Below are 26,964 nucleotides of genomic sequence, written 5' to 3' on the forward strand. Positions count from 1 at the left end.
TAAATTATCGAAATGTAAAATTATCAGACAATTTCATTTGAATTTGGTAGAATGAAAGAGAAAGAAATTATCGATTTCACAGTCGAAAAATCTCACCGATCATATAACATCATCTATCAATAATCAGTGATCGGATTATCTTCATCTGAGTGACATTCTAGATGATCGTACAAAAGAAGATGAAAGATGCAAACTTAAGGAGAACGACAATCAGAATCAAATTATTGTTCTAAAAACTACCGTTCAGCTTTTTGCTTAAAAGTTTTTCAGTTTTAAGTTCGAGTTCTAAACTCTGTTTATGAGGTCAGTTGATAGATGGAACTACAGAGGTGATTTCACTTAGGGAAAGTCGGTTTTCATAGTCTCCTCCCGGTGGATTAGTACCTTTAGGTAAAAGGAATGAGTTCACCTTTGAGAAATTAACCTTTTCAGTTATGTAGGGAGCGCTGATAATTTCTCTAAGTGAAATCACCTCTGTACCTTTGTTTATGATAATTTTAAGGCGCGGCAAAAATTTCGAGCAAACAAAGAAGCTTTAGTTATTTCCTTGGCTATACATTCCATGGAGAGACTCAATAGTTTCTATTCAATTGAATTTATAAAAGTTCTAATGGTTGATTCATTGATTACTCGAAATGCTATTTAGTTTATTTTTTATCCCGGTGATTATATTTATCTACAAATTCCCTATATCGCCAAATGGCATCTGTTTGCCATAAGTAGTGCTCCAGAAATGGAAAATGTTATCTGGCTTCATATTCGTGGAGTCGGTGAATGGATAAAAAGTCAAATTATCGAACAAGAGGAAAAACGATCATCATTATGTGGTCTTCATCGTCAAAGAAATTCAGTGTTCATCATTGAAGATATTGAAAACATAACCATCGATTCCATTACCAGTTCGTTGATCCATAATGAGGATCACCTTCCAGTTCCATTTTCCACCCTCAACATCTCATTCATGTTCATTTCATTGAACAAACTTGTCCCTGTCTTGTAGTGTTGCAACTCCACCATCGATATATATTATTTGTAAGAGTGAATGAGAAACAGCTAATCAATCGAAAAAAAAATCTATCGATTCCAATATAATGAAAAAAGAACCCGGGGGCGCTAACCCCGAATTCTTCCCAGCTAATACCCTACGCTAATTTGTTTTTTTTGTCAATGAGCTCATTTAAGTTTTTTTTCGATTTTGTACTTTTTTTTTGGTTTTTTGTTTGTTTTGGGTGAAAGACATTATCGGGAATTTAAAAGGCACTTGGGAGGGGACAAGCCTAACATATAGCAGGGTGCTGTACCGCCGGCAGAATGCCTTTGGGTATTAATCAACAGAATTCATTTCATTGAACAAACTTTTCCATGTTGTAGTTACTCTTGTAGTGTTGCAACTCCACCATCGATATATATTATTTGTAAGAGTAAATGAGAAAAATATTATATCGAAATCACTATACTAATAAAACTATACTAATATAAGTTTAAATATTTTTAAAAATATTTAATTATTAAAATATTTAGAACAATAATTTGATTCTGATTTTCGTTCTCCTCAAGTTTGCATCTTTCATCTTCTTTCCTATGGTCTCTTGGATCATCCCTAGAATGTCGACTTCGAGATGAACGATGATGCCGATCACGGTGAGGCTTATGTGATGAAGATGATGTTGAATATGGACGATGGCGGTGAGATTTTTTCGACTGTGAATGTCGATCCCACATTTCTTTCTCTTCCTTCATTCGGTTACCAAATTCAACCGATGAAATTGTGGCTGATAACAATTTTTTACTTTCTTTGGATAATTTATTGATAAATTAAGAAAATAGTGAAATCAATTGGCTACAATTAGAATAGCTAATTCATGATGTATTTTTGAATTCCTTTACCATCAATCGTTAATTGTATTCGCAGAGCTCGAAAATCATCACAATTTCTAAATAATTCAATTTTACCAGTTAAACTTTCACCTTCTTTACAATTAATTGGTTCTTTGAAAAATAGAATTGATTGTTTCCAATGAGTTGATGGTGAATGTGGTGAGGTACTTAATGTGATACAATTTGATCCATCGAAATAACAATCAAACCAGAAAACTAGCCCATGAACAATACCTGAAGAGTTAATTGTTAATGAGAAAGAGCTTTCAACATGTTGAGCTTCTTTGATTGTACAAGTTGACAGGTTAAACTTTTTCACCTCAAGTTGATCACTGACAAGAGATTGACTATTAACTTCTTTAATTAAAACCTCACTGAGAACATCTTTCTTCATTGAGGTCATTTTAAATCCATAAACATCGTTCCAGAAATTAATCCGTTCATTGTAAATCTTTTCATTGGACAAAGCGGCCATGAAGATTGAACAGCTTCCGGGTAACATTAAACCTCCTGGTTTAAGATATTTCTCTCTGGCAGTGATTACGGTGTCAATCATCCCCTCGAAGAGTAGAAAATATCCCATCCACTCGGAAACGATTATATCGAACTTATCATTAAATTCCAAGTCTTCTAATTTACCTTTTTTGAAGGTAATTGCATCATGAGCTCCATTTTCTTGTGCAATATCCATAGCAGAATAAATTATATCACTCTGATCAACGGCGACGATTTTACTTGCTCCCGCTTTGAATGCAAATAGAGATAAAATTCCAGTTCCACAACCGATATCAAGACAAGAACTTCCGAGAAATTTATCGGTGTCTAATATCGCTTTACGGTATGTTTCAGTTCGTGGTCGATCGGAAAGCATTTCCCAGTGGATGGTGTGATGAGCATAACTGAAAAAGTAACTGTCATTGTCTAAATTTTGATTGGAATCACTTATATCATCCATGTTGGTAATGTCAGTGATTAAAGTTTGGATCTTTCTAATTCCGTCTTGTAATACTGAGAGTTCAGTTTGTTGTTCACAAGGTGGTTGAGATGGTGTCAACTTTACATCCTCAGAATCATCCCAGTCATCACCAATATCTGGAAAAAAAATGTAATTTATTAGAAAACTGAATAAACACCAAGATGAAGAGAAGAAAATTTTTTACCCAAAGTTAATAAGAGATCATTTTCTTTAACTGGTTTCATGTAATCATCCTTTTTCCAATCATCTTTAACCATAATTCCAGCAACTTGTTCAGGACCCATTTGGCAGATCGGATAAAATTGATTAGTTTAATATATAAAATTGAATCAAGATGATGAGTGGAAGCAAATTCTCTCAAATCAAATGAATGACCAATTTTCAAATGACCAAGTAAATTTTCACAATCAGATTCAGTTTGATCACAAAAAAGACAAACTCCTTCAAGTGATGTATCAATAAAAGGCTCTTCAATATAATCATCATCTGATCCAGAAGAATCATCATCCACTACACAATTAGACATAATAAATCAGCAATTAAATCTAAAGTTCCAAAATGAGAAAAACAAAACAAAAACAAAAAAAAATCAGAAATCGGAATTAATCAACTTGAGAAAAACAGTCAGATTTTTCACAAAAAAAGGAATCCAACAAGTAGCATCCAGCCTCAAATACTTACAGATCTTTGCAAAGTTGCTAATTAGAAGAAAATTAACAATTAAAAAAGCTAAAACAATTAATTTAGTTAATTAAATTTCCATTGGAATTTGAAAAAATGAGGAAAAACAAATTCCATGTTTTTCTTGGAACACAAACGCTGCCACCTGTTGATAGCAAATCGAAATTCTTTTTACCGGTTTGTTGATAGAAATTCAATTTATTGAAACGGCGGTTAAGTTATGACAGAAGTCAAGTGATTTCTCTTGTTTTTAATTGTTTATTTTTTAAATCACAGACAATTAAATCAATTTTATTTTTGTAAATTCTATTTTTATTAAATGTTCTGTGATCATGATCAAGTTTTCTATTCCAAATAAATTGGAGGATTTAACTTCCGTCAGTGATGAGAGTAGTTACATTGTCTCCCAACAATATTCTGTCCGAGAGGTGAATGAATATTTGAATGGTAATTTTGAAAATTTTTCTTTTCTTTTCTTCTTCTAATTAACTAATTGTTGACACTTGTTTGACACTTGTTTGATTGTTTTACTTTTGTTCTTTCGTGTGATGATTAGACCTCAATTCCAGAATACGATTGAAAGGAGCTGCTTTTATTTTGGATGATTTTGATTTTATCTATTCTGCCATCAAGTAAGCGAAAATTTTGTTCTTTTCCGTTTTTTTTGTTCTTTCGTTTTAAATCGGGTTTTTATTTGTTCCTCTTCTGGTCTAATGATGTTTTTTTCTTTGCAACTTTTTTTTTACAGAAACTTCAAGTTATTGGAATCTCAGTGTAAAAATACATGTTTCAAAACTCTTCTTACTGCCTTATCTCAACTTGAAGATGAATTGAATCGTGAATTTCAAAAGCCTCGAGCAAATTGTTTCACTGATCCTTGTGAGAAACTATCGAAATGTAATACACTTAAGATGCTGATATTTTCTGTTGTTTCTCTTGTGGAGATAATTGAAGGATCAGTTTTGGCCAATAAATTAGCACAAACTGATGTTCGAGCCTCGGCCAAGAAAAAGAATCCAAATGAACAGACAATCAGTGGTTATGATCGTGAACGAGAAAAATGTGTCAACATAATATACAAATTGATTGTGATGCCATTACAATTACTCTTTCAACCAGCATTTGTTGAAGATGATTTGATAAGATGTGTTACATCTTGTTGTTGGAGATTAATTGAGAATCAAAATCTCCATCGTAATAAACCATTGATGGATAATATTTTTCACATAATTGGATACACAATAGAAAAGTATTCTGGAAGTTTGGGTTTTTGTCTTAAAATCATTCAACTTTTACAACATCGAGAGAATTTGGTTTCTATTCTTGGACAACTTGTTGGATCAATTGTTCAAAATCACAATCAAAGTTTACTAATCAGTGAGATTATTCGAGAAGTACAAAGAGTGGACACAAGGGATTTATCTCGAGACACCAGTGGACCAAGAGCGATATCATTGTTTCTTTGTGAAATTGGTGAAAAATGTCCAAATGAAATGATGAACTCAATTGCTAATCTGTTGCCGTTTCTTGATCAAGATTCATACATAATGAGAAATGCGACACTTTCTATTATTGGTACAATCATCTCGAAAAACTTGAGTCAAGATAAAATGAGTAATCGAGAGAAGAATTTGAGAGATGAACTTCTTAACAAGTTGGAATTACATTTACTTGATGTTTCATCTTACACTCGAGGAAGAGCTTTGCAAGTTTGGTGTCGACTTTGTACAGAACGAAAAATCCCATTGGTGAGACTCGACACTCTGATGGAAGCGGTTGTTGGTCGACTTCATGATAAGACAACTTATGTTCGTAAATATGCTGTTCAGTTTTTGACTTGTTTTCTTCGATCTGATATATTCGCCGTTCAATTGGATCTAAATGCTCTATCATCAGCCTACGAGAGAGCAAAGAGTAAATATGAGGAATTGGATAGATTGAGGGAACAATTGGAAAGTAAAGGAGAGAAAATCGAAGAGAACAATTATTTGGAAGCTTGGGATGGAATCGAAATTGATTTCTTCCAATTTTTGGCCATGGAAAATATTGATAATATTATCGAAAATGGAGTGGCAAGTGATAAAGACAATGAAGAAAACGGCGAAATAGATTTAGATGATTTCGATTCTCTATCGGAAATGCTAAAAGTAGAAATCGATGGACAAAATTTCAACAGAGCTGTTCAACTTTACGCATTGATGAAAGAAAAGTTTCCTGATAACGAAGCTTTTAAAGACGATGAGGACGAAACAATTCAGCAAAAAAAGAATTCAGGAAAAGGTGAAAAAAGTCGTCGAAATAAGAAGAATAGAAAACGACGTCGAGCATCTGAGAACGAAGATACTTGTATGAGTATCGATGAAGATGCAGACAATGAGGACAAAGAAAACGAAACGATCAATGAAACGAATGGTAAAGGCGATGGCGATAACGAGAATGGTGAAGATGAAAACGAAGATGAAGGAATTGGTGAAGAACACGGACTTGTTCATATTCGAGCATCGAAAATTGTAAAATTCTGTAAAACTGTTTACATTCAAGTTTCTAAGAAAAAGACCATCGAATTAGGTGAGGAAACTATGAGAGGTGAAATAAATCGAGCGGTTTCCAATCGTGAAAAAGACTCGAACGCAAGTGAATCACAAGCAGAAGAATCTCTCGAAAAAGTGGTTGACTTACTGGAGAAACAAAAAAATGTACTCATCTATCTACGAGATATAATCATAGTGACAAAATACTTAAAATCGGCTGTTCCACTGGTTTGTACTCTACTGTATTCGAAAACCATACAGGATGTACAAGAAGCGATCAACTTTCTTGTTACTGCTTACGAATTTGGTATAAAAGAGGAAGCACAAGTTGGATTGCGAAAAATGATCATCTTAATCTTTTCAACTGATGGAACAAAAAAAGAAGTGATCGAAGCTTATAAGAGGATATTGTTCGAAGCGCCTGAAAATGCTGAACAAACTGGACTCGAAAAAGCAAAATCAATTGTGAGTAAATTGGTTGAATTGGTTAAAGGATCAGATTTGGATGAGATAATCTCACTACAAGAGCTTCTTCGAGAAATGTCATCAACAAACAGTTTCGATAAACATGTGATCCAATTACTTTGGGACAAGTTTTCACTTCGATCTGGACAAACAACCGAAGAAGAGAGTCGAATTTGTATCCAATTAATATCGATGTTAGCAAGTTCTAATCCACAATTGATTCGTAAAAATCTTGATCTTCTTGTTTCCGTGGGTCTTGGAGAAAGAGCTCTAACTGACCTCCAACTCGCTCGTTACACTTGTTCCGCTCTTTCTAAAGCGATGACCAATCAGGGGCGAATCATCACCGCTGAACTTCCGTATCGTCTCTTGAAATCTCATTCAGTTTTTGTAAATATTGTTCGAGTTGTTGTCGAAACGTTTCCTGGTGATGAAAATGATGGATGGTTACCAATGTGTGAAGAAGCTTTCAAAGTTATATTCAATTTAGCTGAACATCCGGATACAATTTCTGAAGAGATTTTATATGGAATGATTCGTCATCTCATGAAATACAAACAATCCCAATCAAAGAACAACTCAACAGCTGAAGATGATAGAGAAGACGATAATGAAGTATTTCTTCCTAGTCAATCAACAAATAGCTCTACTAGCAATGATTTACTTATGGTTCCTCCAAAATATTAGCTCGTTTCATTCACAGTATTGGTTCAGTTGCAATGAATCTTTTGATTCATTTGGAAGTTAATGTTTTCACCGAGTTAAAGACAAGAAATGCAATTAAAGAGGAAAGAGATAACCGGAAAAGTTTATCTCAAACTGTAATTTCAATGAGTAGGAGGAAATCATCAGGAAGACGATCAACTGGTGGAGGTTTAAATGAAGATGATGATGAATTAGGATTAACAGGAGTTGTATCAGCAGAAGATGCTGAGGCTGAATTCATTGCATCTCTTTGTAATTCCGAGATTGTTGATCCTCACGATAAGAATGAAAATCTACTCGCTAAATTGTCTCGAATTGTAGTCAAAGTAGCAAGTGATCCTAAAAATTATCCTCATGAACAATTAAAATCTGCTGCAAGTCTCACATTGGCAAAAATGATGGCGATTAGTGAGAACTTTTGTAAGAACAATATTCGTTTATTGATCACAATTCTCAAGAAAGCCGAAGATCCTGCAATCCGATCTAATACAATTATCGCAGTTGGTGATTTATGTGTTCGATTTCCTAACCTGTTGGAACCTTGGACTTCCCATTTATATCAATCATTACAAGATGATTGTGTCTTGGTCCGCACCAATGCGCTCAAAGTGATCTCACGATTGATTTTATCTGACATGATTAAAGTACAAGATCAAATCAGTGAGATGGCGAAACTCATGGTTGACCCAGAGGAGCATGTTTCATGTTATGCAAAACTATTTTTTACCCAATTAAGCAAGAAGCTAAACGCTGTCTACAATGTGCTACCTGATATAATCAGTAATCTATCAGATTCGAAGGTTGGAATCGAAGAGAACGATTTTCGAACCATCATGCGTTTCCTATTCGAACTCATTGACAAGGAACGTCATACTATTGGTCTCTTAGAGAAAATGTGCCAAAGATTCAAAAACACTCTGTAAGTTTCTTTAATTTCTCAAATGATTTCGGTCAGTGGTTCTAATCATCTTTTTTTGTTCTTATTACCTTTTCCACAGAAATGAGCGACAATGGGTTGATTTATCCTTCTGTCTGAGTTTACTCAAGTATTCCGATAAATCAATCACCAAACTATTCGAAAACTTTTCCTGTTTCGCTGACAAAGTATCGGTCGCAGCAGTTTACGAATTGTTCATGTCGATTGTCACAAATGCAAAGAAAACAACAGGTCTTAAAAACGAAACGAAACAAATGCTGGAGGAATTTGAGACGAAACTGAAACAGGCAAAGAACAAAGGAGTTGATGAAGATGAAATTGCTAAAGAAGATGGAGAAGAAGGAGAAGATGAAGAAGAAGAAGACGAGGATGAAAACGAAAATGAAAAAACTATGATCTCGACAGGCGATGATTGATTAATTGTTACCAAAATATTAAGAGCAATCAAACTGAAACCTAAACCATTTATCAGAAGCTGATTGTCTTTTTTATTAAACATCGTCATTTGATTGCATGTAAATGACAATCAGTGATTAACATCAATAAACAGTGAGAATGAAGATAAATTGAAGATGGTGATAATGTCGGTTGATGATGACGATAATGATGAAGATGAAGATGAAGACGATAAAATAGGATGAAGATAAAAAAAACTTCGAGACTGCGTGAAAACAAATCATCAATTGAATCGCTTTCACCTTAGTTTTAGTGTGACTACAAAACTCTGAGTTTAGTTATTCCATGAATTTAGTAGCCATGATATTTACATGGGAATTGCATGTTAAAGTTTAATATGTTATGACATGAGAAATAATTGATCAGAATCAAATTTAAACCAGTTAATCAGAAATTGGGTTAAACTTTAAATCCAATTTTTGAACAAAAATCAGCAAATAAACAAAAACTCACTCACCAAGGAGTAAAAAAAAAAGATCTGAACAAAAGTAATTCAAACCTTAATCAATGTTTTCCCATTTCAATTAGTTTCACCAATTAATCAACAATCAGACAAACAAAAATACAACCTTAAATTACCATAGAGTGATTAAAAATATACTAACTACAAAGATCAACTGTAAAAATCATAACCATTAACGAGTAACATTATACATATACATAAATTGTTCAATTCCAATGACAAACTATCATTAAAACAAAATTCTAAATCAACAACAAAACCTTTAATCATGTGCTCAACAATTAAAGATCAACAATTGTAAAATTTAAATTGTGTCATAAACAAGAGCAAAGAATTAAATTTCAGATAATAATCAAAATTTTAATTCACTTTGTAAAGTCTTTAATCAACCAAACGGAATGAATTTATCATCAATGTTAATCCATGAATCTTTATCAATCGTTACTAATGATTCATCAATGATCAGTGATTTATTATCAACCGTTAATCTAATTAATAGCAATAAGTATAATAATAATAATAATAATAGTGTCAATGTGTTTGGTGTAAATAATAATGCTCATGTTAATCATGTTCAATTCAATGATTATGATAATCTTTCATTACTTGGTTACAATTCATCTGAATTCATTGAATTTGACCTTTCAAATTCAACCAACAATCAAAGCCATTTACTAAATTCATCCGATAATTCAGTTCTGGAAAGAAATAAGTTTATCCTTCCCTGGTGGCAACAAGTTATCTGGACACTGGTCTTCGGTGGGATGATATTAGTTGCCACCGGTGGTAATACGATAGTGATATGGCTCGTTTTGGCCCATAAAAGGATGAGGACGGTCACTAATTATTTCATCGTTAATCTATCGGTAGCGGACATCATGGTGTCCACGTTAAATGTTATCTTTAACTTTACCTGTATGCTCAACGGGGATTGGCCTTTTGGTACACTTTATTGTAAGATATCAAATTTCATTGCAATTGTCTCAGTTTCTGCCTCCGTATTGACCTTAATGGCAATTTCAATTGATCGGTAAGTGTAAACAATTAACTCATACAATCTATTATTATCATCACATCAACAGCAACAACAACAACCTTATTATTACAATCCAAAGATAATCAAGTTACAATTCAAATTGTTTGGTTTCATTGCTATTGCTTATTGCTTGTTGTTATCCTTATATCAACTAATTGAATTGAGAGTAAACAAAATTTATTACAATTGATGTTCAATCATTTGATTAGTACACACATATAACATTATTGATGGTAAATTGTTAAGAGGACTTCAAGTTAACTTTATATTATGTTTATATTTAGATTTACCTTATATGCTAATCACTAGAAATTGATTCTATTTTCTTGTTATTGTATTTCTCCACTGATTGTCACTCTATTTATTAAATTGTCATCATTGAGACAAATTTGATTCACTTTTTCTCAATGAATAAAAAGTAAAATCCTTCTCGAAAGTGAGTCTTACTTTCATTGATTTTAATTTGATTACAATTTATTTATTACTCAACAATGATCATTGATAGTTACACTTAAATGTTGGTATTAAATTGTTATTAAATTGTTATTAGTGATATAATTGAGTGTATGTTTCAAGTTTCATCGGTTGTCATTGTCATTTGATTCATCAATCTAAATCTAATCATTAGAAATGAGTACACTTGATTAGTTTAATTGTTTCCTTAATCAGCTTTTAACCAAGACACATACACTTATGTTTATATTTACAATCACTGAATTAAATTTTGTATATAATCATCAAATTAAATTGCTATTATGGTAGTAACTTTGATAATTAAGTAAATAAGTTAATTATTGCTCAATAAATTGATTAAATCTATTGAACAATTTGTTTAATTACCAGTAATTAAGTTAATACTTGATGCATAATCTAATGCTTAACAGCAATTTAATTAAAACCAATCAATGTATATTAGTATATACATTTAATCATGCAAAGTATTTAAACAATCAAATCATTGAATTTGAAAAAAAAACAATTAACTGTTTACTATTTGATTTGTAACAATTAAAAACAAACTAAAACTTTTCAACTAATCAACACAAATATCAATTGAGACTCTCAATGGAAATAAATTGTTTCAATTTTCTGTGATCAATTAAATTGATTTATTGATAATGATGATGATGAGATAATATCAGCAATCATATGATAATAACAATCATCAAAGTAAATGATTTAAAAACAAAAACGAAAGTAATAGAAACACAATTTAAGTTAATTGTTTCTAAATACAGTAAATCATTAAATTGAAACAATTACAATTCAAATTAAGGTTTAAATCAAACTCCCAAAGGTCAAATAACATGAAGAAGTTCAAAAAAAGGTCATATTATAAGTGGATTAAGTAAAAATCCCGAATAACAATTAATAGAAAAAGTTTTTTCAAGTTTCAGGTTCCCAGAATTCAATAACAATAATGATAATCCTATCATGAAGAAGTCAGTATTGTCTCATTAGATTAATTAATGGAAATTTGATTAACAATTAGCTTCATAATCAACAATTTAATGTTTCCAACGTGAATATAATCATTGACGATTAAAAATTTGATAAGCATTTCGATTTAGTTGAAATCGTTTTGGGAAAATTACCTCGTTCGAGAAGTTGATAAACTTGACCCTCTAACGATATTTAACCTTGAATAACCTTCAAAAGTTTCGATAATAGTTATTAACTGGATTCTAAATGTGACAGAAAAAAATGTCACACATTATTAGCGATTATACTCATATTATTATCCAAATGTATTCAATTTTTTATTCTCATTGATAAAGGAAAATGTCCTTAGGGTATTAGCCTTTTACATGATTACCATGACAATACTGTGATCTATTCAATTGTAAATTTATCTTCACAATCGTTTTTGTTGTATTTCCTTTTGATCAATTTAAGTTGATTAGTTAATACCCTTGATTAGCCTTTCAACAATCAACAGAAATGATTAAATTTCCGTAGATGATAATAAAAATAAAATGCAACGAAAAGTAAATCAACTGATGAGAAAAAAAAACTTCTCAACTTACAATCAGTTATTATTAAGATAATCAGATCAAATCAAATTGATCAACTTTTAATTGGAGTAATTAACTTCACTACACCTTCATTAATATTCACAATTAACCAACTAAACGTCTTAATCTGATTCAATTAATGGAAAAATCTTAAAATTACCTTTTCAACCTTAATCATATTCACATGATCACACAACAAGTTAATTAACAGGACTCAAGACTTAAGAGTAGCATTTAATTAACTTGACAATTGTTTGACAATTTACAGCTAAAGGTGAATTGATTATTGTAAATCAATATTAATTGTTGTCAACTACTCATTCTCATCCTTTAATTATCATTCATCTTATGCATCGTTAATTTGATTTATTTATTTATTAGTCGAATTTTTTTTCTTCATCTCAATTGCAATTAATCAGTAAATTAATGACTCATCTTTTGATTAATATTAACTACTAGCTTTGATTACCATTGATTATCATCTCTCTGAGTTTTTCTTAATTTAGTTGAAGAAAAAAAAATCTCTCATCATTTTAATTTAACTCCAATGATTAACTTAACTTTTAATAACAATCATTCACAAATCAGTAAACATGAAAAGTGTTTATTATTATTAATATCATATCTCAATTCTGATTCTTATTCACAACTTTATCTTTCCATGATCGGAGTTGTGAGTATTTTTTACTATATTGTATTTATCATCTCTATTATCATCACATTATCATCATCATCATCTTATTCAATGTTTACTAACTTTCAGTCTTGGAATAAAAAAAATTAGTGACAAATGATAGATTTCATTGCAACTCAATTCATTTCATTTATTATCAACTCACCATGAAAAGGGAACTGATATAATCATGGAATCAACATCTTTCCATGAAACTTTCAATCACCTGAACCCCTTTAATCATTTACTACCTCTTATCTTATATTTACTCATTCAATCAGTATTCAAGTTGTATTATTATTATTTATCATTATTTGGGTTAATCATTTGTCCATCATCAACAATGGTTACATAATTTGAAATGATCATCAACATTTAGGTTAACATATACTTATGATACTTGATATTACTATTGATTAAACTAATCTAGTGTATCACAATAATGATGTAAATATGTTTCAAGATGAAGATGAAGATAAAGATGATATTGAAAGAGATTGAACTGAATATTTGGATAATATCAGATCTATGAACGTTATCATGCATTTATAACGGATTCTCATGGATTCTTAACCACAACAAGAAACTTTTTGTCCTCATCATCATCTTCTTTATCTTTCTCATCTTCTATCATCAATATCATCTCAAGTTTAATACTTTAACGTCTCGTAGATTCAACGAAGCGGAAGCGGAAGATGAAACTGGATCAAGTAAACACTGAACAAAAGAATGAGATGATTTCTCTCTCTCTCTCGTATACATATCAGAATCAGTTAAAAGGATCCTGATAATAGGATAAAGATGATTAGTTCTGATTTGGATGAAATCAAATATCACAATCGTAAATAAAACAGCAACTAACCTTTTCATGGTCTTTAATGTTTCTTCAATATCAAGGTCATATCATATTCCAATCAGGAGGAAAAAACAAAAGCACATTAAGTGATCATCATGTTGGTCCCTCGATAATCATTGAATTCAATGATTATCATTAGGAAGACAAAAATTACAAAGAAAAAGATTGAAAGAGAAGAAGAAGCTAAAAAGTTCATTCATAATCTTTTCATAGAAAAAATTAATATTATTATCAATACAAACATGTAGAGTGATGAACATTAAAGCAATTTAGAACCATTAACACGTAATCAATTTACTTATTCTGTTCATCCCATCAACTGAAATGCAATTTAAACAGAATTAAATGTAAATAAAATAATCATCATCATGATTAAAGTTATGCTATTTATCCCATTTGAAAGTTAAATCCATTCGTTTATTTTTTTTGTCGAGAAAAATTTTCAAAAGTTATTCATAAACTCATTAAATGAACAAGAAACTGACGAAATGGATGATATAATGAAGATGATTATGATTTATCATTTAGATTCATTTTCTCACTTTATATCATCATAACGGTACTTTTTTCAATCCCTGTCAACAGTAGATGAAAAAAATTATTTCCATGATAATTATGAGCTCAAAAGCTCAAAGCTCAAAGCTCAGAACTGTCTGGCTACGCCTTTTTCACTCCCATTCAGTTTTCTTATGATATTTTATCGTTTTTTTTTACTTCATGATAAGATGATCAGAGTTCAGAACGATAAGTTATCTCTTGTATATCGAGCAACTGAAAACAAATTAAATCACAAGAAAAAAACAATGTCCCCGAAATGGATCAATGCTGATAAATGATAACATTTTTATCATCATCTTATTATTAAATTCATTGAAATGAATACAAATCGATCTCATCCCCTGCATGAGTATCATCATAATCATCATGATCATTATCATGATGTTATTCAGAACTTTCTTTTTCCTTCTTATTTTTTTTCTCTCTTCCTTTAATCCTTTTCAACATGATTCCGATTGTTAATGGTGGTGATACTTTTCATTTCTCATCCTGAACTTTTTTCCCGGTTGAAGTTGAAAAAAAAGCTCATCAACAATCATATTCACCAATCAATTCATTACTCAATCTAAACGCTTACTTAATCAGTTCTGTTATCTCATAATCATCATGTTAATGATCGTTACCATTAGTAAAACTTATTTGTTTTCTTTCAATGAAAGAACATGAAATTTATGATTTCATTTCTTAAACTTTTACACCTTAAAATTATATCTCATTGAACCATTGCCAGAATCAGAACTATTAATAACAATCAACTGCAACTGATTGGAATCGCATCACAAATCAAATGGAAACAAAAAAGTCTTCCAAAATCTGAATTTCCGATAATAGTAAATGACATGGTATTTTTTTTTCCTTTTCATGGATTCAACAACTAATCCTAATCTCTTCAACAGTAATCATGTATTAGTTCAGATCACCAAGTGATATTTTCAATCTAAATGAAAATTTATCCTTAACCTTTTCAATGGTAAGAAAAAGTTGAATCTCTATTCCTTAGAATCCGTTAAAATAAATATCCTTTTATTTTCAATAAAAACTGATATTCAGTCAATTGAATCATGATGATTTAATAATGTTCACGGTGATGATCATGAAGATGACGATAGATATAAATACTTTAATAACGTACAAACAATGACGATTAAGTATAATCATAATAAACTGGATTAACTTTAAGCTTTATGTTTGATTATCTGCTAATCCATTTTGTTAGCAAGTTAGTTAATATCATAACTGTAATCATATCAAATTCAATTTAATGAAAAAAACGGGATAACTATTAATATCAACAAGAACATCAACTTTTTCATAATTATTATAATCAACTAACAGTAGACTTTTAAATCAATGGAAACAATTGAGTTTGGAAATGATTAACTCATTAATCAAGTTAATCAACACACATGAAACTAAGATTAAGTCTTAGTTGGAGTTTTAATCAAAAGATGAAAAGTTTTTTAATTGTTTGTGGATTAAATGATTTAGTGGATTGTTAATTACTCTTAATTAAAAGTTATTAAAACTATTTGACCTCATTCCTTAATCGATAACCTAATCAAAGAGCTTCTTTTGTGTCTAATTTTATCAATCAGAGTGAATTTGGATTATTGATCATGATGATTACATGGGAATAAGTGATTTGATACAAATTTCATGGTAAATGTTATGAATTGAATTTTCGTTGTTGGAAATAAATTTTGATTCACAATTTAAATGAACAAGATAAAAAAAATAAGTTTAAATTCACTGATTCCATTTCACACCAACACCATGTTAACAATAATAAGTAACCATGATGATAAACTGATTGAAATTGATTCTGTAAATGCTTAACGAAGCTTAAATTCAGTTGATGAATTGATAGTATCTCTTTTTGAACATAATATCATGAAGATGAAAAATAAGTGAGAAAAAGTTTGAACAAATTAAATAGAATCAGAGTGAAAATAGAGAGAGAGGGAGTAGCGAACCAAATGATATTCCTCTTCTCCTCATGATATCATGATGAAAAAGAGGAGAAAAAAAAAGTTGAAATAAAAGTTGTGAATCGATGAAAGTGATAATCATAATCATCAAATTTGTCAGGCTCATTGTTTACCCTAAATAACTGTAAATCCGATTAACCTGATAAGTGGATAATAATTTTTAACAAAGACCAAAATCTAAGATGAACAACAAAAAAGTAGCTACACCAACATGAGATCTTTCAGATTAGGGTTAGGATGCTGAAAGTTTTTCAATGAGACATGATGACAAGGAAGAGAAAACCTTCCTGACAAGATATTTTATCTCACCAATAATATATAATGATGATAAATTGGCATTAAATTGATTGTCCGACAGCCTCAAATTACATTGAAATAATGGGATAAAATAGTGGTTAGGAAAACGAGGAAAACTAAAAGCTGGGAAAATGTATTGTAAAGTTATCCTTTTTTTTAAGGATAAATTCAATATTATATTATCAGTTTCATCAAATAACAAATAGGAATGGGAAAGTTAACCAGATACGCGCCAATTTTTATATTTTAAAAAGTTCATCTGGTGTATTCAGTTCAGTTCTAGTTCTTGGGGTGGAATTTTTTTTTCTCATCAGGCTTTGAACTTTTCCATTTCGTTCTAGAAAATGCTTCAAATTTTCATTCCATAATTGCTCTTCTTGTTTATCATGATGGCCTCCTGAATGCTCTAGTGAAATGTCAAATATTGAGATAATAATAAAGTGAATACAAGAAAGAAAAAGTTTCAATTTCTTTCAATGTATAACATTGTTTTCTCAATGATTTAATATCCTTCTCATGACAATATCATCATGATCTTGAATATGAACAATAAGATTCAGATTTTATCATCAGTTTTATAACCAGAACTTTTTTATCTCTCTTATCTTAGACAAATTATCTGCCAACTCAAACTTTTATCTTTAGATAATTATTATCATGAAACTTGATTGTTGATCATCATCATTAATACAAAAAGATCATCAGTCATGAGAATGAAAAATTCTGTGACCTGTAAGATCTCATGATTTTTACACTTTTCTTGGTGTTATTGTTGAGCAGATTCCCTTACAAGTACATAAAGACATTGTCGATATAATATTGATAACGATAATAATAATATAAATCAAGTTGACATTTCATTTATCTATTATTATTCAAACTTCCAGAGTTTGCATACAATATAACACGAGAAGAAAGTTCATAAACAATGATAACTGAATATGAAGATGATAAATTTTGCAGGAAAAGTACATTGAATATTTTTCTCATCATAATCATGAGCCTTTAAATTTGAGAGAAAAATATTCTTTTCTTTTTCAATCCATTCAGATTCTTACCATTAAGTCAGCTTTATATTCATCAATTGGAACCCTTTTTCTAACAGAACTTTTTTATTTCTATCAAAGAATTACATTTCTTTTTCTTCGTGATATTTTTTTCTACATCTCAATTCACGACTTTGATTCAAGTTTGTTTGGGTGAAAGTTTTTTGTTAAACTTTCCCAGCATCTCATGTCAATTTTCATCATGATGAACATTATTTTTTTTTCAAAAGAATCAACAAACTTGATCCTGGTTGATATATAAATTCCCAGTATTAATTCAAATGTTATTATCGTCATCATAAATCTAATTATACCAATAACATGCTTATTAACTGTGATAATAACTATAAATTCAATTGGCGGAATTTTGTTGATTTTTTTTATCGAACTTGAAAGTTAGAACTTTTCTCTAGCTTTTATCAACTTAAAGTTCACCAAAGTCGATAACTATTATTCATTTAGTAGTGTTAATAATAGATAAAAATTTGAATTCAATTTTCTTATTGACTAAATTGTTATCCAATAAAAGTTATGCTTTCAAACTTTAATCAATTTGTAGCATTGAACTAACCACTGGTCAGTAATTTATGATTTCAATATTTTTTTCATGATAATTATTCTATTAAAATTCAATCGATAGCAGATCAGATGAGCAATCAACTTGATTGTTGGATCAAATTATCTCTCGTTCTCTATCACTTATAAATATTGATCATCGATACTTATCACTATCATGAATTTCATGATAGTCTTGAATTAGATTAACTTTTGCCTTTTTGAGTAAAATCATTAATCAAACTGATTTTCACAAATTCAGGGTCAATAATTAATCTTCCATATTGATTGATTAAAATAAATCTGAAAGGATAAACAGTGTCACATTATCATTAAGAAACAATTATTGATTAGGATTAACCATTATGATTACAAGATTAACAATTTATCTTGATTATAAACGTAAGCAAATGTAAATACAACTGACAACCACAATTCACAATTATTAATTGTTAATTGTAACTAATTATTTACTACGGTTTGTATAATATTAGCTCTCCCTCTCAACTTATTCAATGTTAGCTAACAATTAATTAATCCATTAAACGAGAAAATCAAGTGAAAAAATCAACTGATTGTTGATTATTGTTTTTTTTTTCACTTGATTCAACATTGATTACGATCAATAATCATCTATCACTAATAAAACTGTTCCTAATAACCTTAAGCAAGAAAATAATCAGATTGATTTTTTCTTATTTTCTTCATTATCATCATACTAAATTAACTTAACTTTCTACAATTAGACTTGGTCTAATGATAAAATCAAATGATCAAATTAGTTATTGTCACTTTAATCAATCCTTTATCGTTTGAGTAAATTTTTTGCTTTTCTACCACCATGAACTTGCCAAAACTCAGAAATACAGAAACTTCTTCATGAAGCAAATTAACTCAACACAATCAACATTATCATGTACTTTAATTACACAATGATAAAGTAAAATAAAAGTAAAAAAAGTTATCAACAATGATTATAATTAACAATCAAGAAGGAATTGTGATTCACGAAAAATTTGAGTTAATGTCAACAAACCTTAATCACGATCAATCACCCAATCAACTAATTCAGAATTGTCAGAGAAAATTTTCCAGCTGAATATAAATTCACAATGTTACCCATCATTTTCTTAATCAGTTAAATTATCTAAATGAATAAATTGCCTTCGCATTTAAATAAATTCAATGTTCACTAATGTTTCAGCTTTTAATCGGAATCTGACTTTATGATCAGATAAATAGTAATACATATTATATACAATTGGAAAGAAAAAAATATGAATCATAAAGCATAATTTGAACGAAAAACATTTAAAAATAGCTGTAAAGATGGAGAGAAAAGTTCTGATAGCAACTGTATCTTTTTTTCATTCATGAGAATATTAATGAAAATGTGTTGTTGACACTTTCAGCTTGATATTATATTCTCGCTCAGAATAAACTTTGTTTCTGTCAGCCTAATTACTTCATTTGAACTTAAATAGCAACCTGAATGCTACAGATAAAATGATGACGATGACAAATTGATAAACCTGATGATGATAACCAATTCTTAGTTTATCAAGAAGAAGCAAAGTTATCTTGAAGAGAAAAAAGTTGTAATATCAAAAAAATTCTTCATTTGCTTCTGAAAATAAATATTTCTTCGTGTCTGATAATGATATTGTTGTAAAAGAAATACAAAAAAGTTCGTAGTCAACAAAAGATATGAAGACGTAATGTTAGGTTTTTATGTTTTTACCTTTTCTTTCATTTTTCTTATGATAATTTTCACAATTAGAAGTTGATTGAGATCCTTAAAAGTATTAATTAGCAGTTTTCAAGGGATGTACAGTCATCTGACTGTTTTCAAGCTTTTTTTATAATGGTTACCATCCACAAGAGATTGCAATGTACGGTGACGACCATTTAATTCATTTAAAAGTCGGTAAAACTTGTGAATTTAAACCAACATCCAAAGTAGAACAAATAACATGAGTAGCATATACTGTAGTAAACTGCCCAGTCTGGGACAGAAGCGCGCGAAAATCATCAGACTGTAACAAATCGAATATGAAAATTGATTAATTGATCTTTTAATTAAATGTAAATATTGTTAAGTACAAACTCGGTACAAAACGAGTAAAAATAAAGGTTGGAGGGTAAACTAACCCAACGAGAACTCAATGGGGTTGTAAATGTGAAAAGTGTTTTATTGTTAAGGGTAAAATGTATGACCTAAGGGTAGAGTTAAACTCAAGAATCGTAAGAGAAGTGTCCCAACTTTACACTTAGTTCAGGTTTATAAAGAAATGGTCAGTGGGCGTTGAACGCTTGTGATTGGCTTAACATTTGCCGGGTCTCTGGGATAAAATGCACCTGCATTTTATTGTAAGGTCATTTTGAGTTCGAAGTTTTTCATTAATTTTGTTTCTCTTCCTATTTTTGTATTGTCTTAAGTTCTTCCTTTTTTGTGTTGACGGCGATTCATTCATTAAGATTAATTTTAACAGTTTTAATAGTCATACATGACAATTTGTTGATCGTGATTTACTGTTGATATTAAAGGTGATTTTGTTTCTGGTTAAGGTTAATTCACGTAGTCATTTAGGGTGATTTCTGCTGTTTATATTGAGGCGATTTTTCTCTGTACATTGAGGTTGAATTTTGGTTCTGCTTGAGGGCAATTTTTGTATTTTGAGAGTGATTCTTGATCTGTTCATTGAGGGTGATTTTATTTCAGATTAAGGGTACTTCATGTTGCCATTTAGGGTGATTCTTGATCTTTTCATGTGAGGGTGACTTTTTTTGTTAGATTTATTTATCTGATGACATTGAGGATGATTTTCTGTTTACATTTAGGATTTTTCTGGATACAATATTGATTGGTTTAACATTTTTCGGGTATCTGGGCTTAAAATGCACAAGCATTTTATCGTTAAGGTCATTTTGAGTTCGACACATTGCATTCTAGTTACTTTTTTGTGTGTTGAGGGTAATTCGTTCATTAAAACTAATTCAGAGCAATTTGTTAAGGGTGATGTCCTGTTTCCTGTCCTGATTTTTTTTCTCCGTACATTGAGGGCAATTTTCTGATTTGCTCATTGAGGGTGATTTGCCTACGTACATTGAGGGCAATTTTTTGAGGTATCATTGAGGGTGATTTGTCTACGTACATTGAGGGCAATTTTCTGATTTGCTCATTGAGGGTGATTTTTTTGCTGATCTTTGCATAGAGGGTGATTCCTCCTGTCCATTGAGAGTTATTGTTGATTTTACATTGAGGGCAATTTTCTGATTTGCTCATTAAGGGTGATTGTTGATTTTACATTGAGGGCAATTTTTTGAGGTCTCATCGAGGGTGATTGTTGATTTTACATTGAGGGCAATTTTTTGAGCTCTCATTGAGGGTGATTTGTCTACGTACATTGAGGGCAATTTTCTGATTTGCTCATTGAGGGTGATTTTTTTGCTGATCTTTGCATAGAGGGTGATTCCTCCTGTCCATTGAGAGTGATTGTTGATTTTACATTGAGGGCAATTTTTTGAGGTCTCATTGAGGGTGATTTGTCTACGTACATTGAGGGCAATTTTCTGATTTGCTCATTGAGGGTGATTTTCTAATTTGCTCATTAAGGGTAATTTGTCTACGTACATTGAGGGCAATTTTTTGAGGTCTCATTGAGGGTGATTTGTCTACGTACATTGAGGGCAATTTTCTGATTTGCTCATTGAGGGTGATTTGTCTACGTACATTGAGGGCAATTTTCTGATTTGCTCATTAAGGGTGATTTTCTAATTTGCTCATTAAGGGTAATTTGTCTACGTACATTGAGGGAAATTTTTTTAGGTCTCATTGATGGTGATAAGCCGTGTAAACTTATGTTTGGTTTGTATTATGCCTGTTATGTTCAGCCATTAATTTTGACCTAAATTGCGATCGTCTGTACGACAGAATCTCTTTTGGGCAACATCAAAATCGACTCTTTTCCTTGGTGCCTTATGACTGCTCATTATCTGAGAGATTGGCGATAAAAACTGAAATAAATAGAATGAAAAGCCTTGGGGTAATTGTTGAGTCAACTTCTCCTTATTCATCACCAGTAATAATAGTGGGCAAAAAAGATGGTGGAGTAAGAATCTGTTCGACTTTCGACGACTAAACAAGGACACAGTTCCAGATGTTTATCCCCTACCGAGTGTTTAAGATGCTCTTGATTGTGTCAGTGGTTGTAAATATTTCTCGTTAATTGATCTAAAGTCTGGTTATTGGCAGATAGAAATTGATCCCAGAGATAGAGAAAAGACAGCGATAATAACAAGAGGTGGATTGTTTGAGTTTATTGTCATACCATTTGTCCTCCGAAATGCCCCTGCCACTTTCCAGCGACTAATGGATTCTGTTTTGGCCGCTCTTAAATGGATAATATGCATCTCTTATATTGACGATATTCTTATTTTCTCGAAAACTTTTAAAGATCATCTTTCTCATATTGATAAAGTAATGGACAGATTAAGACTGGCCAATTTACTTATCCAACCGCCAAAAGTAGCTTTCGCAGTAAATGCAATAAATTATTTGGGCCATACACTAACAGCAGAAGGAATTTCGCCGCAACAAGATATTGATTTTAGATTGAATGAAATTATACTGAAAGTATATCTTTGATAAAATATGAAAAACTTAGCAAGGAAATGACACAAATTTCAAGGAAAGATGATAATTTTTGCATCTTGTATCTGTTTCAATTGTTTCAACATACAACAATAATTACATGAATAAGATAATGGTTATTAAGATAATATTGAGCAGAAAACTAATCAACATATTCATTTTTTCAATAGTTCTGGTCGTAAGATGATAATGATAACAAGAAGATTCATGAGATTTGAGATTCAACAGGCTTTTTGTTTTCCACACTCAAACTTACAGATTACTATTACTATCATGGTTATGGTTGGTGATAAAAAAATGATAACTTGCTCATCATTATTATGATAATCATATAATAGGCTTCAAGTATTACGAAAAAAGGTTCCATAGGTGAAAACATTTTAGCATGATTAGAATTCATGATATCTAAGAATAGAAAAGGTTGAAATAAGTGGAAAACTTTGATTTTCTCTTAACATGATAATGTTAATTACACTGGAGTGAAAGATTATCGCATTCATCATGATGGATGTGAGTCTGGTCAAGAATCCATAAGAATGATTAACATGATTAACATTGAGGGCAATTTTTTGAGGTCTCATCGAGGGTGATTGTTGATTTTACATTGAGGGCAATTTTTAGAGCTCTCATTGAGGGTGATTTGTCTACGTACATTGAGGGCAATTTTCTGATTTGCTCATTGAGGGTGATTTTTTTGCTGATCTTTGCATAGAGGGTGATTCCTCCTGTCCATTGAGAGTTATTGTTGATTTTACATTGAGGCCAATTTTTTGAGGTATCATTGAGGGTGATTTGTCTACGTACATTGAGGGCAATTTTCTGATTTGCTCATTAGGGGTGATTGTTGATTTTACATTGAGGGCAATTTTTTGAGGTCTCATTGAGGGTGATTTGTCTACGTACATTGAGGGCAATTTTTTGAGGTCTCATTGAGAGTGATTTGTCTACGTACATTGAGGGCAATTTTCTGATTTGCTCATTGAGGGTGATTTTTTTGCTGATCTTTGCATAGAGGGTGATTCCTCCTGTCCATTGAGAGTTATTGTTGATTTTACATTGAGGCCAATTTTTTGAGGTATCATTGAGGGTGATTTGTCTACGTAAATCGAGGGCAATTTTTTGAGGTCTCATTGAGGGTGATTTGTCTACGTACATTGAGGGCAATTTTCTGATTTGCTCATTAGGGGTGATTGTTGATTTTACATTGAGGGCAATTTTTTGAGGTCTCATTGAGAGTGATTTGTCTACGTACATTGAGGGCAATTTTTGAGGTCTCATTGAGTGATTTGTCTACGTACATTGAGGGCAATTTTCTGATTTGCTCATTGAGGTGATTTTTGCTGATCTTTGCATAGAGGTGATTCCTCCTGTCCATTGAGAGTTATTGTTGATTTACATTGAGGCCAATTTTTTGAGGTATCATTGAGGGTGATTTGTCTACGTACATCGAGGGCAATTTTTTGAGGTCTCATTGAGGGTGATTTGTCTACGTACATTGAGGGCAATTTTCTGATTTGCTCATTAGGGGTGATTGTTGATTTTACATTGAGGGCAATTTTTTGGGGTCTCATTGAGAGGTTTGTCTACGTACATTGAGGGCAATTTTCTGATTTGCTCATTGAGGTGATTTTTGCTGATCTTTTATAGAGGTGATTTCTCCTGTATCCAGGATTGGATTTCATTGGGGCAATTTTCTGATTTGCTCATTGAGGTGATTTTTGCTGATCTTTGCATAGAGGGTGATTTCTCCTGTCCATTGAGAGTTATTGTTTTCATTGAGGGCAATTTTTGAGGTCTCATTGAGGTGATTTCTACGTACATTGAGAGCAATTTTCTGATTTGCTCATTAAGGGTGATTTTCTAATTTGCTCATTAGGGTAATTTGTCTACGTACAGGGAAATTTTTAGGTCTCATTGAGGGTGATTGTCTACGTACATTGAGGCAATTTTCTGATTTGCTCATTGAGGGTGATTTGTCTACGTACATTGAGGGCAATTTTCTGATTTGCTCATTAAGGGTGATTTTCTAATTTGCTCATTAAGGGTAATTTGTCTACATTGAGGAAATTTTTAGGTCTCATTGATGGTGATAATAATGTAAACTTATGTTTGGTTTGTATTATGCCTGTTATGTTCAGTTATTTTCCTAAATTTGATCGTCTGTGACAGAATCTCTTTTGGGCAACATCAAAATCGACTCTTTTCCTTGGTGCCTTATGACTGCTCATTATCTGAGTTGGCGATAAAACTGAAATAAATAGAATGAAAAGCCTTGGGGTAATTGTTGAGTCAACTTCTCCTTATTCATCACCAGTAATAATAGTGGGCAAAAAAGATGGTGGAGTAAGAATCTGTTCGACTTTCGACGACTAAACAAGGACACAGTTCCAGATGTTTATCCCCTACCGAGTGTTTAAGATGCTCTTGATTGTGTCAGTGGTTGTAAATATTTCTCGTTAATTGATCTAAAGTCTGGTTATTGGCAGATAGAAATTGATCCCAGAGATAGAGAAAAGACAGCGATAATAACAAGAGGTGGATTGTTTGAGTTTATTGTCATACCATTTGTCCTCCGAAATGCCCCTGCCACTTTCCAGCGACTAATGGATTCTGTTTTGGCCGCTCTTAAATGGATAATATGCATCTCTTATATTGACGATATTCTTATTTTCTCGAAAACTTTTAAAGATCATCTTTCTCATATTGATAAAGTAATGGACAGATTAAGACTGGCCAATTTACTTATCCAACCGCCAAAAGTAGCTTTCGCAGTAAATGCAATAAATTATTTGGGCCATACACTAACAGCAGAAGGAATTTCGCCGCAACAAGATATTGATTTTAGATTGAATGAAATTATACTGAAAGTATATCTTTGATAAAATATGAAAAACTTAGCAAGGAAATGGCACAAATTTCAAGGAAAGATGATAATTTTTGCATCTTGTATCTGTTTCAATTGTTTCAACATACAACAATAATTACATGAATAAGATAATGGTTATTAAGATAATATTGAGCAGAGAAAACTAATCAACATATTCATTTTTTCAATAGTTCTGGTCGTAAGATGATAATGATAACAAGAAGATTCATGAGATTTGAGATTCAACAGGCTTTTTGTTTTCCACACTCAAACTTACAGATTACTATTACTATCATGGTTATGGTTGGTGATAAAAAAATGATAACTTGCTCATCATTATTATGATAATCATATAATAGGCTTCAAGTATTAGGAAAAAAGGTTCCATAGGTGAAAACATTTTAGCATGATTAGAATTCATGATATCTAAGAATAGAAAAGGTTGAAATAAGTGGGAAAACTTTGATTTTCTCTTAACATGATAATGTTAATTACACTGGAGTGAAAGATTATCGCATTCATCATGATGGATGTGAGTCTGGTCAAGAATCCATAAGAATGATTAACATGATTACTATCACGGTGATGTCCTTAATCTTTGATTAATGAATCAGAACTTTTTATCTCTAACTCATTCACTTATCCACTCTTTCAATTTCACCATCATCTCAAAGTTCAATTTAATCAATTCATATTCCGTTACTATCGTTGGGCCTTTTTTATTGATAAAATTGAAATTGGATTAGTTAACCGTGTTTAATTTGCTTATGGAAAAACTGATTAATAAATTTAAATCTTAAACGAAATGAATAATTAATATTGACACAAGTTAATCAACCAAAAACAACTAATCAATTTTAAGATGGAAACGTGATTAGTATATTGATAATGAATCAACAATCAATATCAATCAGAATAATAAAAATGTTAATTTAGTTGAATCAAATTTTTTATTACTTCAATTTGATTACTGTTTACACAAGCATCAGAATTTTTTATCATCATTTAATTTGAATGTTAATCATGAATAAAATGTAATATTTATCAATTATTTAACTTTATCTATTGGGATGCTAAAAATAGTAACAATTAATGTAAATTATTTGTATTTATTACTTTTACCTCAGAATTAAAAAGCAAAACATCAATTGTAATCACAGTTCTGTTGATTGTGTCAATATTTACCTTGAATCAGATTGGAATCACATGTAAAATGATTGAGATTTTTGTTTTTGAATCTCAATTAGACTGAGAATTGTTAATTAGTGTAACTGTTTTCACTCATTGGTTAAATACTACATCTCAGTTGTAATATATTCCCTAAAGTG

General features: G+C 31.0%; 3 protein-coding genes across 3 annotated transcripts in view; 2 read left to right on the forward strand and 1 right to left on the reverse strand.

Moving 5' to 3' along the window:
- Window positions 1–1,782: 1,782 nt before the first annotated feature.
- LOC128397575 (protein arginine N-methyltransferase 1-like) lies at window positions 1,783–3,691 on the reverse strand. Its single transcript, XM_053358314.1, is given in 4 exon segments — window positions 1,783–2,970; window positions 3,039–3,146; window positions 3,149–3,399; window positions 3,536–3,691. Coding segments are annotated over 3 exon segments (1,455 nt in total). The 5' UTR covers window positions 3,381–3,399; window positions 3,536–3,691; the 3' UTR covers window positions 1,783–1,855.
- Window positions 3,692–3,748: 57 nt separating this feature from the next.
- On the forward strand, window positions 3,749–8,720 carry LOC128397544 (condensin complex subunit 1-like). Its single transcript, XM_053358279.1, is given in 5 exon segments — window positions 3,749–3,982; window positions 4,092–4,167; window positions 4,284–7,210; window positions 7,213–8,155; window positions 8,235–8,720. Coding segments are annotated over 5 exon segments (4,416 nt in total). The 5' UTR covers window positions 3,749–3,867; the 3' UTR covers window positions 8,590–8,720.
- A 154-nt stretch (window positions 8,721–8,874) lies between these two features.
- Window positions 8,875–26,964, forward strand: part of LOC128397556 (tachykinin-like peptides receptor 99D) — a 37,775-nt gene continuing 19,685 nt past the window's right edge. The window contains exon 1 of the mRNA XM_053358294.1: window positions 8,875–10,122. Within this exon, the coding sequence (XP_053214269.1) occupies window positions 9,491–10,122 (632 nt within the window). The 5' untranslated portion in view covers window positions 8,875–9,490. The remainder of the gene's footprint in view (window positions 10,123–26,964) is intronic.

This window comes from Panonychus citri, unplaced genomic scaffold (assembly GCF_014898815.1).
Source record: "Panonychus citri isolate SS breed McGregor unplaced genomic scaffold, ASM1489881v1 Contig00033, whole genome shotgun sequence".
NCBI lineage: Eukaryota > Metazoa > Arthropoda > Arachnida > Trombidiformes > Tetranychidae > Panonychus > Panonychus citri.